Genomic DNA, 15,485 nt, shown 5'->3' with positions numbered 1-15,485 from the left:
GCAGGCTGTATTGGTTATCAGGCCCTGACCCCAGCCTCCTCTTCATGTAGACTTGGAGAGGCAGTAGTGGTTCTTCTGCTAACTGGGTTTCCGCTGCACATCTGGGAGGCCTGGCTTAGCTTCTCAGCTTCTGGCATTGGCCCCAGCCCAGCCCAGCACAACCTAAATTTAATCTTGGGGAATGAACCAGCAGAAGTCTTTTTGTCTCTTTCTCTTCCCCTCCTCCACTCCTTTTTTTTAAGTTTATTTTGGTGAAATTTTTTAAATCCTTGCAATTTTTTATATGCACAGTATCTTATCAAATTTTAAGAGACTTCTCAAACCTTTTAACAGCACACAAACCTCTTTCCTCATACACACATCTCTGGATAGAAAGTACATGGTTTTCACGTTCTCCCGTGTTTACTAAATACTCCTAGTACAAAGGATAGGGGACTGGAGAAGGAAGGACATGGACACACTGGCGGTTTGGGTTCCAAAGAAATAAAACAAAAAGGTTGCTGCTAGCCTGTGCCAGACCCTCCAGCAACGAGCCAGAGTAAGCCATGGGTCTGATCCTCAAGCAGTCTGCAGTCTAACAGACACCTATCTACACCTCCTGTCAGAAGGACACAGAGAGAAGGCAGCCGGAATAAACTGGAATTTATCAATACGCATTCTGCCCAGTGCACTGGATTGGAGGGCTCTTTGCAAGCGTGTAACTATAGCCTGGGATTTTAAAGTAGCAGGGAGAGCTATGACAGCGCCTGCCTTCTGACTCCGGCCTCATTTACTGATGTCTAGTACACAAGCTTCCTTGCAGAGTCATAGCTACGCTACGCACGTCCTCATCTATGAAGGGACTTCAAAAAGCTTCTGCAAAATGGAATGAAAAGATGCATTTTGTGTTGGTGCAAGAACAAAATTAAAAGACCCCATTAAAATCCTTGTGTAGCTTTGCATAAAATGTATATTCCTCCAACTTTCTGCAGAGCCTCCAAATTATAGCACTCTGTTTGGATACAGCATCATGCTTATTTCTGTTACTTTGTCCATTTCAAAACTTAAATTTGATCCTCATGTTGAAAGTTCTAAAGTTCGAGGCTTCAAAAATCAGTGCCTTGAGCAATGTCCGGAGAGGCAGGTGTTCAGTTGAGTAGCCACAGCTACAACTCTACCTGCACGGCAATAGGGCAACTGGGAGGAGGGGCACATCAGAACTCCATGTTGCTCCCTCACTACCTTTGCTTTGTTAATTCAAAATTACTCTGAAATAAAATGACAAAACAATTATAATATTTTTGGAGGATTTTTTAAGATCAACATATCGACTGAAAACTGCACATTAGTCTTCAAATTTGAGCTTTTTCAGGGTAGGGGCTTTCTTTCAAAGGAAACCAAAACCTTGGAGCATATTCAAGAGACGCTGAGCAGCAGCCCCAAGCATTCGCAGCACATGGCTTGGGGAGCAGCCCCTGGGTGGGCTCGTCTGTGCTCTGCCCGCGCTGTTCTCTGATGCCCTCTCACTGAAAGGTGGCTCTGTTTTCTTGTCCTAGGGAGGGGCTGCAGTATGCACTCCGGGCACCCACTGTCTGCAGTCAATGGGCAGGGTACACCTCAGCCCGAGGGAGGTTCACGCCGTACCCATCTGAGCCTCGCCAGCAGGTGCTTAAAGAGTTCCAGTTGCTGGCTCCTGTTTGGGTTTTTGTTTGGGAATTGTTCAGGAATAGGGCTCAGTTGCATTCCCTCTCTATCTCCTCAGAGTTTCCTGTTCCTGGTTTCTGGCCAATCAGTGGCTACGGAATGGAATTCACTCTAAATGGTCAATTCCCTAGGCAGGGTTGAGAGAGCCAGGAATCTGGATCCCTGAAGCTGTAACTTCTCATCCTCTCCTCTTCAGAGTGCCTCTAGAACAGATTTTCAAATGAACTCCCCAAATCTAGGTTGCTTACTGGTCCTCTACCGGAAAAGCGAAGGAGAAGGGGATCACCATCTGAGAGGGTTCCTCCCATAAAACCTAGACTCGCTCTCTTACAATCTTCCTCAGTGGGCACGCTTCCAGGGCTGAAGGAGCTCGCTGGCGAAACAACCTTATGATACAAGCCAGACAGACGCGTCTCTTAGGCTACAATACAAAGTCATATGAGGGAAACTTCTCCAACATGTCACAAGCTTAATGTGGGAAGGACAGACATCTGGGTCTCTGGGTAGTGGAGGGTGGTGGTCATTTATTTGTCACTAACAAATACACCTGCTCCCTGACACTTTCAGCTACTCCATCAAGTTTAAAGGGCCAATGGTATGTAATAAAACTTACTAGCCCACTGAAATAGATAAGCAACAAAAGTATTTCAATCTGATGACACACTTGAATTACTTGGGGTTCTTATCAAATATCTGGAACTAAAAACTAACAAGTAGGCAGTTTACCATACTCAAGCCACAAACGGTCCCTTCTGCTGCAGGCATAAACTTGGTCTCACACCTGTGGCCCACTCGATGGCACCAAAGTGATTTGCAGATGTCCTGAAAGGAAAAGGGGGGCTAGTGAGGGTAATCACACAACAAAAATAAAAATAAAAATGTCTAAAGCTCGTGCATACAGTGTTATGTTTTGGGGTGGCTGGGTTCAGACAAATTAGTTGGAAAGCAGAGACCAAGTGCAGTTGGATGGCAGTAGCAAGATGACACGCTCCAGTGAAATGGACGTGGAGCTCATTTCTGTCATACTTGAACATGCATGTGAATTCAATGACGACCAAGAGGCAGTTCATTTACAGAAGAATCATTCTAAACTGAGAGATCTAGTGAGTAATGACAATGGTAATTCATAATTAGTACTGTCAAATAGGCCCACACTGGAGTACAGAGTGTCTGATTCTCTTTGTACTTCCCAGTGGCATGCCACGTGGACATGTTACTGAATCCCTCTCTGCAGTCTCCTACCCTGTACACCAGTGGAAAAAAACAGTTCTGGCTTCTTCCAAGTTGTTCTCAGGGATCACAGAGGTAACACACACCAAAGGATTAGTACATAAAGTACATGTATGTACTGATGCCATCACTGTTATGGTCTCTTTCTTTACTGCAATTTAAGGCATTTCAACAACACAATTCTCATCCCAGACCTATGAAGTATTCCCCATGGTAGACTGTAGTATGCAGAATAATGCCTCTCCCCTGCACCCCTGCCCCCAAAGATACCCACATCCTCATCCCAGAAATGAGCAAAGGAGACTGCAGTTTCCAGGCGGGACTGAGATGGCTAGTAACCGATGTTGCGATGGAGAGACTAGTCTGCCCCCAGGGAGACCCAGTGGACTCACAAAGATCTTCAAGTGGGCAAGAGACGGACATGAGGGAACCAAAGAGAATATGGGTGGATGTTCCTAGTTTTGAATATGAACAAAGCAGGCATGCGCCCAGGAAGGCAGTGGGCTTCTGGAAGTCGGAAAAGTGAGAAAATGAGGAACAAGACTCCACTGACACCTTGATTTTAACATTTCAAATGTCTACCTCCAGAACAATCATATGCTAAATGTGTGCTTTTCGAAATCACACCAAAGTTATGGAAATGTTAGCTATCAATACTACCATTTGAGAAGGTGGAAACTCCTTCCTCATTGAAACTCTTTTAGTTGAGGTAACTGAGCAAGCTACCAACGTACTTGAAGCCAATATTGTCACAAAGCAGGCAAGTGACAGAGACAGAACTCAGACTGGCCTGACTCCACGATCCAGGTTCTTGACCTTTCCCTGGACCTGGAGCTGACATCAATCATTGCCCAAGGCCTCCACCACCCCAGCCTCAGTTTCCTCTCTCTAAAGGAAAGAACCAAACCAGAATTCTGTCCACTCAAAGTCAGGTCACTCACAATAGTCCTTAAACACTCATAAGGTCCCACTGTATTCACCATATTCTATTTGCAAAGGTCGCAAGGTGAACACACAAAGTTTGAGGAAATCATTGATAATCAAAAATAAAACAAAATGTTTTTTGTTGTTACTTGTTTTGACCCTGAAAATTCAATTAACCAATTATCCAGCTTCCCAAACTTTCCACTCAAGATAGATTTTACAACTAGAAAACAAGGCAAGAAAATGCTTCGAAATATTTCATGAACAAGAGCACAAGAATTAAAAAAAAAAAGACTTTGCACAGGATTGCAAAAATAAAACAGGGAAACCAGAGATACATGTGGGGAGTCTGGCCATGTAGTTTATGCAATCCTCACCCCAAAAGAGAATGGAAGAATGTTCAAAACACTGCTTAGCAACACAACCAACACCAGCAATGCACCAGACGTGGGCAAACATACCACATTCCCATCTCAAGAGATCTCCCGGTGAAAAACAGCTCTAAGGAGATTTCCAAAAGTTTACGGAAAAGTGGAATGATGAGGTAATTTATGCTAGCACAAAGATTGTTGAAATACATGCATCATTCTTTCATAACACATATTACCCATGAACTTGTGGAAGACCCTCTCATATATCCTGACACTTTTCTTCAATCCACAGTCACAGGAAAGCATGAGGCAGCCTCCCCACACTCTGAATCAAGCCCTAGTCTTCACACATTTCCCTACCCAGTAGTCTGAGGGGATATGATTGATACGCAGCAGCCGGGGTCAAACCAGTGGAATGGGAGACAGTGGTTGAAACAAAAGCATACTCTGAAAGGCTTTCAAAACTAAACTGCCTCCCTTCTCATGGTAATGGGAAAGCCAACGCTCATACCCAAATTTCATGTGGCAGCCCCTAAAATGACCTAAGGGCAGACCAAAGCCAAGGGCTCAGGTGAAACGGGCAAGGCCCAGCCACAGGGCTGAGGGAGAAGGGGCAGCTGGAAAGGAGCAGGAAAACGTAACACAAGAACACAGCAACACCAGAGTGAAGCAAGACAGGCTGCGTGGACGTGTTATTTCTACTGTGGCCAAGTGCACAAATCAAATGCAATTACAGCCAACCACATGCTGTGGCGACCTGAGGCCCTCCAAGGAAGCTCCCTTTCAAAGTCAACAGAAATGGCAGTGTGAACAGTCTTTCCTTCTGCCTTCCTCTGTCTTCCAGCATGTCCAACCAATTTTTGCTTATCTATAGTTACCTGGACTTAAGTCATCATTTAAGGGTAAAAAGAGATCGCCCCAGAGAGCCCAAAGTCTCAAGCTGCCTGGAGCATGATTTTCTGAACAAAGCAACATTGACACAAGAGTCTGACCACTGTCCCTCTCTTCTTTCCTGGTACCCAGGCTGCATTCCACAGGAGGTGTGAGCTTCCGGTAAAATCTGATGAACTCAACATGCAAATCAACAGCTTCTGAGGATCATGCTCTCAAAGGCATCTCAAACTCGACACATCAGGAGCTTCAGCCTCATGGCAGCCACGTGAGATCTGCCTGCGCAGACACCAGCTGACATCATTACTCACACGCCAAGTCACCTACCTTCACAAGAGCTACTACAGGGACCAGGGAGAGGCTACAGTACCTGCTTTTAGTATCAGAAGAAGAAAACATACATTTAAAAAAAAGTTACCTAAACCCCTCCACTCCCCAGTTCCCAACAGTCCAGCATGGAGAGAGACTCGGTGAAAAAATGGATTTCACTTTGGTGGGTAGTACCACCGACCCTAGGTGTACCTGTTGGTGGCAGAAATTAGGTAAGGTGTGGTGTGTGTAAAAACTCGGGTGCAATCCAGCTTAGTGCATCCAGGCAGCCAAAGGATTAACTTTATAGACTACTCCCCAAACTTGGGATGTAGCACTGGACTGGTAAAGCCCAACACAGAAGAACTTGATGATCCCCTTAAACCACTGGTGCCTCTGGACTTGCTCCTGTGTCAAAGGAAGTTTTGTGGCCTCATCTGACATTCCAGGTAGCATCATTTGCCAACAGATGCAGAATCCCTGAGCTGTGAGTTCATCTCAGTAGCAGACTGAGCATAGCAGTACAGGTCTGGCCCTGATTGTTACTGGTCTGGGTAGGCTGGGGGCTTGGGCTGTGGACTAGTTCTGTGAGAATGGGCCTGGGCTAGGGCCTTCCCCAGCCTCTGAGGAAAGCTCAGAGAGATGGATTAGCCCTTTTCCGACACCTTCCCACTTCCTTCTGGATGTCACGCCAGTTTTAATTTTGGACAAACCCTGCTCAGGCATCATTAAGGTAGATTCCTGAAAGCCTCAAGTTGGGGTGCCACCTAGTGCTGAAGTGGCAGAAACGTCCACAGGCTCAGAGAAAATAAGCCCATCACTCAATTTGTGAAAGGAAAGCACACTGAAAGTAGATTACAAAAACTGGAAGACAACGCTTAGTCTTTCAATACACTCATCATGACATATGACCGAAAGTGTCATGGACAATGATCTCATCTAATGAACAAAATGAGATGCTAGCAACCAACCACCTAGGATCTGACATTGGCAAACATTCAGGTGAAGAATTTAAGAGATCTCTTAAGGAAAATGAATGAACTTCAGGAGACGACAGCAGAATAATCATGTAATCAACAGATGTGGCGTGGAAATTAAAATTTTTTAAACGTTAAGTCAACTGTTCAAGTTAAAAGTTAACGTGAAGTTACAGATGTGAATGAATGCACAGAGAGCAAAGACCAAACAGAACAAAGAAAAAGGGAGCTTGAAAATATACAGTTAAAGGAAAAATTTTAAAATCAGGTTGAATGAATAAAACTTACTAGAATTATGAGACAGCATAAAAGAACAAATATCCTAATAAATGATGCTCAAAAGTAACTTGAGAAATCAGGTAAGCAGAAAGTACATTCAAAAACGTAGTAACCAAGACACTTTCCAGAGCTAAAGAATGAAAATACAAATATCCGATACAAAAAGGTCACCAGATTCAAGTCATCAACTCTACACCAAGACACAGTCAAGATCTTCAATTGCAAAGAAAGAAGATTCTCGATGCTGCAAGAGGAAAACAAGTGGCAATAAAAGGAGTTACAACTTTCTTGATCTCAGACTTCTCAGACAAATCCAGGAGGAAATGGGATGAGACTTATGTTCATAGAAAAGAAATAAATTTCTATCAACGAATACTACCCCCAGAAAAGCTATATAGCTCAGCCATGATGGAGATCCAGGCATTCTTAGATAAAATATAAGGCAATTTATCAATGCCAGACCTGTTATTAATGAGTAACAAGGAAGTATGAAAAGGGGGGAGAAAAGAGTGCTTAAGAATGTCTTTTAGCTTAGTAGCTAAAGTCCTTGCCTTGCTTGTCCTGGGAATCCATATGGGCACTGGTTCGTATCCCAGCTGCTCCACTTCCCATCCAGCTCCCTGTGTTTGTGGTTGGGGAAAGCAGTAGAAGATGGCCCAAAGGGCCTGGTGTAGTGGCCTAGTGGCTTCGGATCAGCTCAGCAGCAGCTGTTGCGACCAATTGGGAAGTGAACCAGAAGATGGAAGATCTTCCTCTCTGTCTCTACTTCTCTAAGTCTAACTTTCCAATAATAATAAATATTATTTAAAAATTGCTTTGATTTTCTCCAGAAAAATCAGGCTTATTACCTGCTGTAAATTTGCTGCAAAGTGCATAATACTTGATTAATAAGTATGCTGATTATTCCTTTGGAATAAAATAAGTTTCAGAGTTAGGACAGAAATGTTTTCACCAAAGCAAATGGCTACTTACTTCTACCAGTAGCATCCACTTAACAGGCAAGTGCAAATAGCTGTACATTTTTTTTTTTAACTTTCTATGCAGGGTATACCAGTATTTGCCAAAACATGGCCCAAATACTGGGAAAAACATACCAGAAGAAAGGTTTAGATGATTTTTATATAAGCTTTTATAATAACTATGCATTTGGCTGTATTAAAAACAAGCAAGCAACTCCAAAGCAAACCTACGATTTGTTAGGTCTTACTCCTTAGGCCTGGATTTTTATTTTGAAAGTGAGTTGATTTATAAAAAGAACTTCATAAAAATTATAAAACATAGATAATGAAGGCAGCTATTAGTGGCAAAGCGACCAGCAGACAGGAAGGAACTCAACATCAATGTGGGGGACTTGCCTTGTTTCTATTCCACTACTTATTGAAAAGCCCTGTGGCTTTGGGAAAGTTGAACTCCTTGGCTGAGCTCTAGCGCCAACGTTAGGGGTGTCTTTCCTCAAAGGTTCTTGTGAAGGATGATTGAGGTAAAGTGCCTGACATGGAGCAGATGCTCACCTGACAGCTGGTGGAAGACATGGCGGTGCACGGGGGTGGGGATGAGAGATGCAGGGAAGAGTGCTGGTGGGGCTGGGGGTGGGAGAGGTGGGCGGAGGAGGAGCAAGGGTGGATGCAGGCACAGGGTGGGCATGGGCTGGGCAGGGCTGCAGGATGGGACGGGTGGATGTGGTCATGACCTCACTGGTGGTAACGGCAGCAGGAGCTGCAGCTGAGGACTGCTGCTACTGATGGCCATGACGTTGGTGTTGGTGGTGAGTGAGAAAGATGAACTGGGAAAGAGACAGAAGCGGAATTATGGGGAAAACACACTTAGAACATGAGACAGGAGCTAGAAACCTCCATGCTTATTTCTTTTTGGATTCTGAAACAACCCCATTTAAGAGTGATTCTAGGGACCAGGGCAGTGGCATAGCATGCTAACCATCCACCTACAGTGCTGGCATTCCATGAGATCTGTTTCTCGCCCCAGCTGCTCTACTTCCAATCAGTCTCCTTGCCATTCTAGCAAAGCAGCAGAGGATGGCTCGAGTCCATGGGCCCCTGGCACCTAGGTGGAAGACCCAGAACTTCCTGGCTCACAGCTTCAGATTGGCTCAGCTCTCGCTACTGTGGCCATTTGAAGAATGAACCAAATGATGACAGCTCTCTCTCTCTCTCTCGCTCGCTCGTTCTCTCTCTCCCTCTCTGCAAACCTGCCTTTGAATGAAAAGAAATCTTTGAAAACAGATTCCGATTCTAGTGATGTTGAGAATAACACAGCTAGTGACACAGGTCTTGACCAAGTGGAGCAAGAGTTTTTCTCATTTCTACATTCTGTGCTTTGGCATTGCCCCATTTTTTTTCCCACAATTTTTAAAGAAAGTCTGGAAATTGAATTAAAAATACTCAAGATAGAGCTTATGTTTTGTTGTTTTGTTACTTATTTATATTGCAGTCAGCTGCCACCAACGTCTGGCCTATACGGTAAGCCTTGACTTTGGGGTGGCCCTGGCTTTCATTTTCAATGTGCTACATTTAGAGTGGAACGCGAATGCGAGAAGAGAAGCAGAGAAGCCCAGTAGGCAAAAGCTACTGTTTCTGGATTTACTGTGAGGGATTAAGTCCTCATCTCAGGAAGAGGAATTTTCTGCCAAGGATCCAGTCAAGTGATCCAAGTATTTAAACCAGGCATGGTCTACAGGGGACATGCCTGTGTAACTCACTGACAGTGAAACTGCCACTCACTTACCTTTCCAAACAACTGCCATTCTGGAGATAACCCAGACTCTAACCCTTGGCTTTCGCAAAGCAAATGTTTATACTTCTGTTAGGTACACAGACACGCTGCAGAATGTTAATGTAAGTTTGAAGTCACAAGCACACATACCTTCACAAACCCGAGACTGCATAACTTGGCTTTGGCTCCAAACTGCCACTTGCACTGCGTGTCGGCGTCATAAATCTGTCCCGGGAGTTTGTCCGGATATTTATACTGTCCCGTTTGCTTGGGCTCGTCCACGAGGCACCCAGCCTGAGGTGTGCTGTGGGGATAGCACAGTGTTGTTCATTACCGTGGGGATCTGGGATCTGTCCAGTTATAACCCCCTGCCTTTGAATTCATTCATGGAAACAGGCAATATGGTTAAAGAATTAGGCATGTGTTTCAAGTTAGAACGGATGTTGATTTCAGAACAGGCACGAGTCTTGTTCAGGAGGGCCTAACGCACACGGCCTAGGAGACTTACACAGGGAGCTCTTAAGTTCTGGCCGATTTCTTTGGCACGAGATCTGATAAGAGAGGGGAAATGCAAACACGCTTGGAAATTCCCCTCGGCAGACTTGTCCAACAACATGCAACACATCGGACCTGAGCGCTCATTCTGTGGCCCGTCAGGCTAAACAGTGATGGTACAAAAACCAAGCTGATGCACACAGCGCCTGCCCTCAGGGGGTTTTAAATCACACTGCAGCTTTTACAGAGGTTGGGGGCATAGTGGCAGATGATGCGATTTACCTTCAATAAGCTTTATAAGCACAAATAAGACGGATGCAAAAACTTGGAAAAGGGCCATCCTGGGACATGAGGCACACCTCTTGAGGTGTGAGGCCACTTCCACGCATGTACGTAATTGAAAGATAAACGTATTCTGACCTATACTCTTTTAACCTAGCTCCTCAAAATATCGATTGTTTTCATGAAATGTTTTCAAGACCTCTTATATATCTGGTGCATCTTTGAGTCTCAGCTCCATTTAATTAAATGATTGAACCGTAGCATTACTGCAAGGTTAAGAAGTAAGGTGGTCATGCATCATTTGGGGTCAAATACACGGGCTCTAATGAATGCCAACTTCTCTGTTATGTATCTAGAAGGGCTATTATACCAGCAAGGACATGTCACCAGCTTCACACAGCCCAATAACCAATGCCAGCAGCTGCTACTGCTACCATCACCATTATTATCCAAAATACATAACTGTCGCATACTAAAGATGGAAACTCTGTTGAAACCAATGGGTATTGATTTGTCATATTTGTTGATTTTATTCTCAGATGAGTCCTGAATCACGAATTTGAAAAGCGATTAAGAATTGACTCATATATGGTAAAAACACAAGGCAAACTTGACTCGTCCCAAAACATTTTCTGATTCTCTTACTGTCTTTTGGGGTATTATTTGAGAAGAAACCCTTACATTTAAATTCAATTACTTCTGAATCTTGCATAATTCTGGGAATATATGCAAATCATGTTACAGTGACACAAGTTTAAAAAAAGTATCCATCCCCAAAAAATATCAATTGCAAAGAAAAGACGCTAACATTTGGTCAAAGAGAGATTTAAATACTCTTATCAAACTAGAGCAATTAACAAGCCACATATGCTTTATGGAACACTAGATATAATTTTACTTTAAGCTCACTGGCTATTATGCATCAAATCATGCTACAAACTCACACTTTCATTAACACACCCCAGAAGTTACCCTTCTTGGATGTCTTTCAAACAGAAATGCTATTTCAGACAAAATGGTCACGAAAGAAAATAATGCAATCATCAAAATCGTCATCTATTCATTTCAACACTTCATTGACAAACTCACCAGATGAAAGTGGTCACAACAGAAAGACACACCTCTTCTAGCCTCCCTGGGAAGTCACAGAAGAAGTCACGAGGGCCGACTTTGGTCTGAGTAGACCTGGGTGCATGCCTTCCATCTACCACACACCAGCTTTAAATCATGTAACTTTCGAAAAGACTCAGTTCTCAAATAGGAAGCATTTGCCCTAACAGCCCACCTTCAATCTATTTTCAGCACCACTGGCATCATCAGACTGGATCAGTATGACTGCCCATCAGCAAGTCAGAGGACCTGAACTCCCTGCTGCTAAAACACACTTAGACCCATTACCACTGGGCATTTGTTATGCTGGCTTCAGAGCATGGTTCCCTGCAGCTATTGCCAAAGCAGGGGACACCCCTTGGGTGAACGTGCATTACCTAAGGAATTTCTTGAGATATTGTCGGCTACACGAAGACCAGGAAAACACGCCATTGTTTCCCGTGAGCGTAGGAGACATGATGTTGCCTTCAGCCTTCCTGCAGGGGTTGCCTTCTCCATCATGAACCATGCCAAAGCTGAAGCAGAAAGACAGAAAGAGCATTCTGTGAACCCATTTTCCAAATTATAACCAGAGGGACAGAGTCTTTGATCTCCAGTGAGAGACAGAATGCTTAAAACTGTTTTAAAGACACAAATAAATTATTATGAACCGTTGTAAAATTCATGCCCCCCTCCAAAACTGTAAAGAATGTTAAGGGCTTTAGTATGGTATGCATTGATCAAAGAACAGCGCTCTCACCCCCAGCGTGAGCTGGAAATGTGTGGTCAGACTCTCTAACCAAGAGTGATGGGACAATCAAACCATCTTATTTCAAACAGGAAAAAGTTTCTTTGCTACCAATCAAGGACTTACAGTGAGGAAAAGTCCAGCATGTGTAGGAAGCAAGAGAAGTTAATTCTATATTGGGGAAGAACTACACACTCATCAGGTAAATGCAATTTAAAAACTTTTCTCTAATGGTGATCAATTTATTAGCCCAAATCACACACTGATCATAAACTCCCTTATAATTATGAAAAGCCTTTGCAGAAAGAGAAAGAAAAGCTTGAGGGATGGGCATTTGGCCTAGCACTTAGGTCACTGCTTGGGTGTTGATGTCTCATATCAGGGTGTCTGGCCTCAAGGTCCAGGCTGTCTCCCAATTGCAGCTTCCTGCTAACACAAACTCCAGGAGGCAACGGCTGATGCTCTAGTATTTGGAGCTGCACTAAGTGACACAGCCAGACTGAGTGTGCTAGCTACAGGGGTCTCACGAGTGAGGCAGCCGAGGGAAGCTCTCTCTCTCTCTGTCTTTTGTCTCCCTGCTTCTCAAATAAACAAATCAATAAAAACTTAGACGATGCTGAAGCCACATATTAGTGGCATAGGAAAAACTTGCTCCAAATATATAAGAAAGCTTGAATTTGTCCCAGTTCATTGCAGAATTTTCTTCAGTTATTGAAGAACTTCAGGTGTCCTCTTTCCTAGAAAGGGTACACCTCATACCTAATTTACTCCCAATTCTCCTTACAGCTAAAATACATGTGACATTAAGACATACTATGGGATACTTGCATGGCTTGCTCAATGTTTTATTCACGTAATAAGGAATAGGGCAGTAAGTTACTTTATCAACTTTTAAAAAAAACTACAAAAGATGCAGTTGTGAAAAAGTATTTTGTAATTTTTTAGGGAGGTAGAGGACAGGATGCAGACATGAATTTTATCATTTATTTGCAACTTTAAGGATCACAATTAAGAATAAGTTGTATCCTTTAAGAGATCTTTATAAGGCAGGTATGATTCCCATGGAAATCAACATGGTCTTCTGATAAGCTATCATTGAAGGCAGTCTCCATAAAGTGAACATTAGAACTACCAACAGGATTTCTTAAAAAGATTCATGTATGTATTCAAAAGGCAAAGCAACAGAGAGAGGACAAACAGTGAGAGAGATCTTCCAGCCACTGTTTTGTTCACCAAGTACTCCAAACATACAGGGCTGTACTAAGCCAAAGCCAGGAACCAGAAACTCCCTCCTGGTCTCCAATGCGGATGGCAGAGACTCAAGTAATTCTACCACCATCAGCTACTTTCCCAAGTACATTCACAGGAAGCTGGACAGGAAGTGGAGAGACAGGTTTCAAACAGGTGCACTGATATACGAGACTGGCATTACAATCAGTAACTAAATTCAGCCTCTACAGACAGGATTTTATTGGGATGGATGCCATACCCTAATCATCTTCCACCCTGCTTGCTCATTTGCCCGGTGAGAAACAGCTGACTGGCAATATGCTCTGAGGCTGTCAGAAAGTGCTCTGGGTTTTTTGCAGGTTGAGACCATTCACGATTAGGTGTTTATTATCCTAAAAAATATCTTTAGGTAAGACAATTCGCTGGCATTTTAGGAGCATGAGGGCACCAAGTTTGAAATGAATTAGGGGAACGCAAATATGTTACCTTTCTAGTTTGTTCTTATTTAACAGCATTGTGGAAGATAGCACACACTTTCTTTAGCAGGTGCCAAAAGTCATATCGCCGTCTCAGGAAGTCTGTTGCCAAACTTATCTAGACCTCGAGTATCTGCTTCATTTTATACGTGTCTTCCTCCTTACGGCTTTCTCACTGCCCCCGGCCCTACTTGAAGAATATACTTTCATTCTTTCCTATCTCAAACAGAAAAGAGTTTGATCCAGGATCACATTAGTGAATAAGAAGGATTACAGTGTTCCCAGCCAGTGTTTTGTAAAGTGAGCCCCACTCATCTGAACTCCCTGCTGCTGAAACACACTCAGACCCATGTTTGACATGCAAACCTATCAATTTCCTGGCGTATACAAAGGAGTCTTGTGCCTAATAGGCACTCTTGTGCCTGTATTCACAACACAAAATGACAAAATGGGCTCTTTTACACTCCACTACGGAAGCAGTTACATGTGTTGGTGTGTGTGTGTGAGAGAGAGAGAGAGAGAATGAGAGAAAGAGAGAGAGACAAAGAGACAAAGAAAATGCTACACAACAGCAATGGTCAAGATTCAAGTTTCCTAAAGATAAGAAATTCAGTTCCAAAGAGATGAGACATAAGTTGGAAGCTCCAATAATGTGTCCAAGTTGCACCTTTGTGTTACACATGCGCTGATCCTTACACTGGCATATCCGCTCTTTGTAATGGCTGTTTAGCAAAGCAGCATGTTTAAGCGCATTTACTGTCACTTATAGTGCTTGAGAACTCTTCAGAGCAGATTACATGCCACATCAAATCAATTTGTCTCATCACCCTCAGGTTTCTTTTTAAATTTTACTCCCACAAAATGGAGACTGACTAGCACAGACTAAAAGCATGTTTAGTACTTGCAGTGTCACCAACTAAGAAACGTTCGGTGCATGCATCCAAAGTTATTCTAAATCCTGGCAGGCCACTGCACTCTCGCAAGTTGTGCCTCTGTGGTTATTCCTCTAGGATTAAGAAAAGTAGCTATCAATGCCTTCACTGCAACAAAACATGAAAGAAAAAAATGTATAAAAATGAGATGATCAGTTAAGTAACTTACAATTTATTAGTACACAAAATGTGATTCCAGTGACTATTAAATGTTATTGTTTAAAGTGAGTGACAACAACATTAATGGGCCTTTATTGAGTCCTTCCTGTAATCAGGCATCTTTCTCCGTTTTGCACAATATGCATCCTACTTTTTTTCCTACTTAGTGCAGCAATAGTTACTAAGAGCATGCAATGCATCACCGGTGGATCTTCATGCACAGGGGTGAATCAACAAGCCACTCACTTGTGCCCCGACTCGTGAGCAATGGTGAAGGCCAGGCCAAGTCCCGTGTCCTCATTGATGGTACAACTTCGGTACTTACTGCACATTCCGCTGATGGGGGCAAACCCTAGTGAGAGATCAAGTCCAGATGTTAATCCCAAGGGGGCACACACAGGCACGTGATCATTTCTTATTTCCCTGAAATGCTCATGCAGTTGGAGTTTAGGGGATTAATACCTGTAGGTGCTTGGCAGGCCAATACCACTGGCAATCTCATAGTTCCCTGCTCTGAGGAATGTGCCTCACTGCACATAATTCTGTTTTAGATACTGCAATCCATCGGCCCTCCTGGAAACCCGGTGAGGTCAATAATGAGAAGTAATATCCATTTTCCACATAGAGTAACAGGTGACAGAAAACTTGCGTGTTTTGTCCAAGTTCACTACTTGGGATAG

General features: G+C 43.4%; 1 protein-coding gene across 1 annotated transcript in view; it reads right to left on the bottom strand.

Moving 5' to 3' along the window:
* ADAMTS18 (ADAM metallopeptidase with thrombospondin type 1 motif 18) overlaps nt 1–15,485 on the bottom strand; it is a 112,083-nt gene that overhangs the window by 44,784 nt on the left and 51,814 nt on the right. The window contains exons 8-11 of the mRNA XM_040982335.1: nt 15,052–15,157; nt 11,659–11,796; nt 9,545–9,698; nt 2,410–2,505 (exon numbers count right to left, since the gene is read on the bottom strand). Of these exons, the coding sequence (XP_040838269.1) occupies nt 2,410–2,505; nt 9,545–9,698; nt 11,659–11,796; nt 15,052–15,157 (494 nt within the window). The remainder of the gene's footprint in view (nt 1–2,409; nt 2,506–9,544; nt 9,699–11,658; nt 11,797–15,051; nt 15,158–15,485) is intronic.

Source organism: Ochotona curzoniae, unplaced genomic scaffold (assembly GCF_017591425.1).
Source record: "Ochotona curzoniae isolate NIBS_2020 unplaced genomic scaffold, NIBS_Ocur_1.0 contig_3622, whole genome shotgun sequence".
NCBI classification, from domain to species: Eukaryota; Metazoa; Chordata; class Mammalia; order Lagomorpha; family Ochotonidae; genus Ochotona; species Ochotona curzoniae.
The sequence above is the reverse complement of the archived record's forward strand: the minus strand, read 5'-3'. Positions and strand labels throughout refer to the sequence as shown.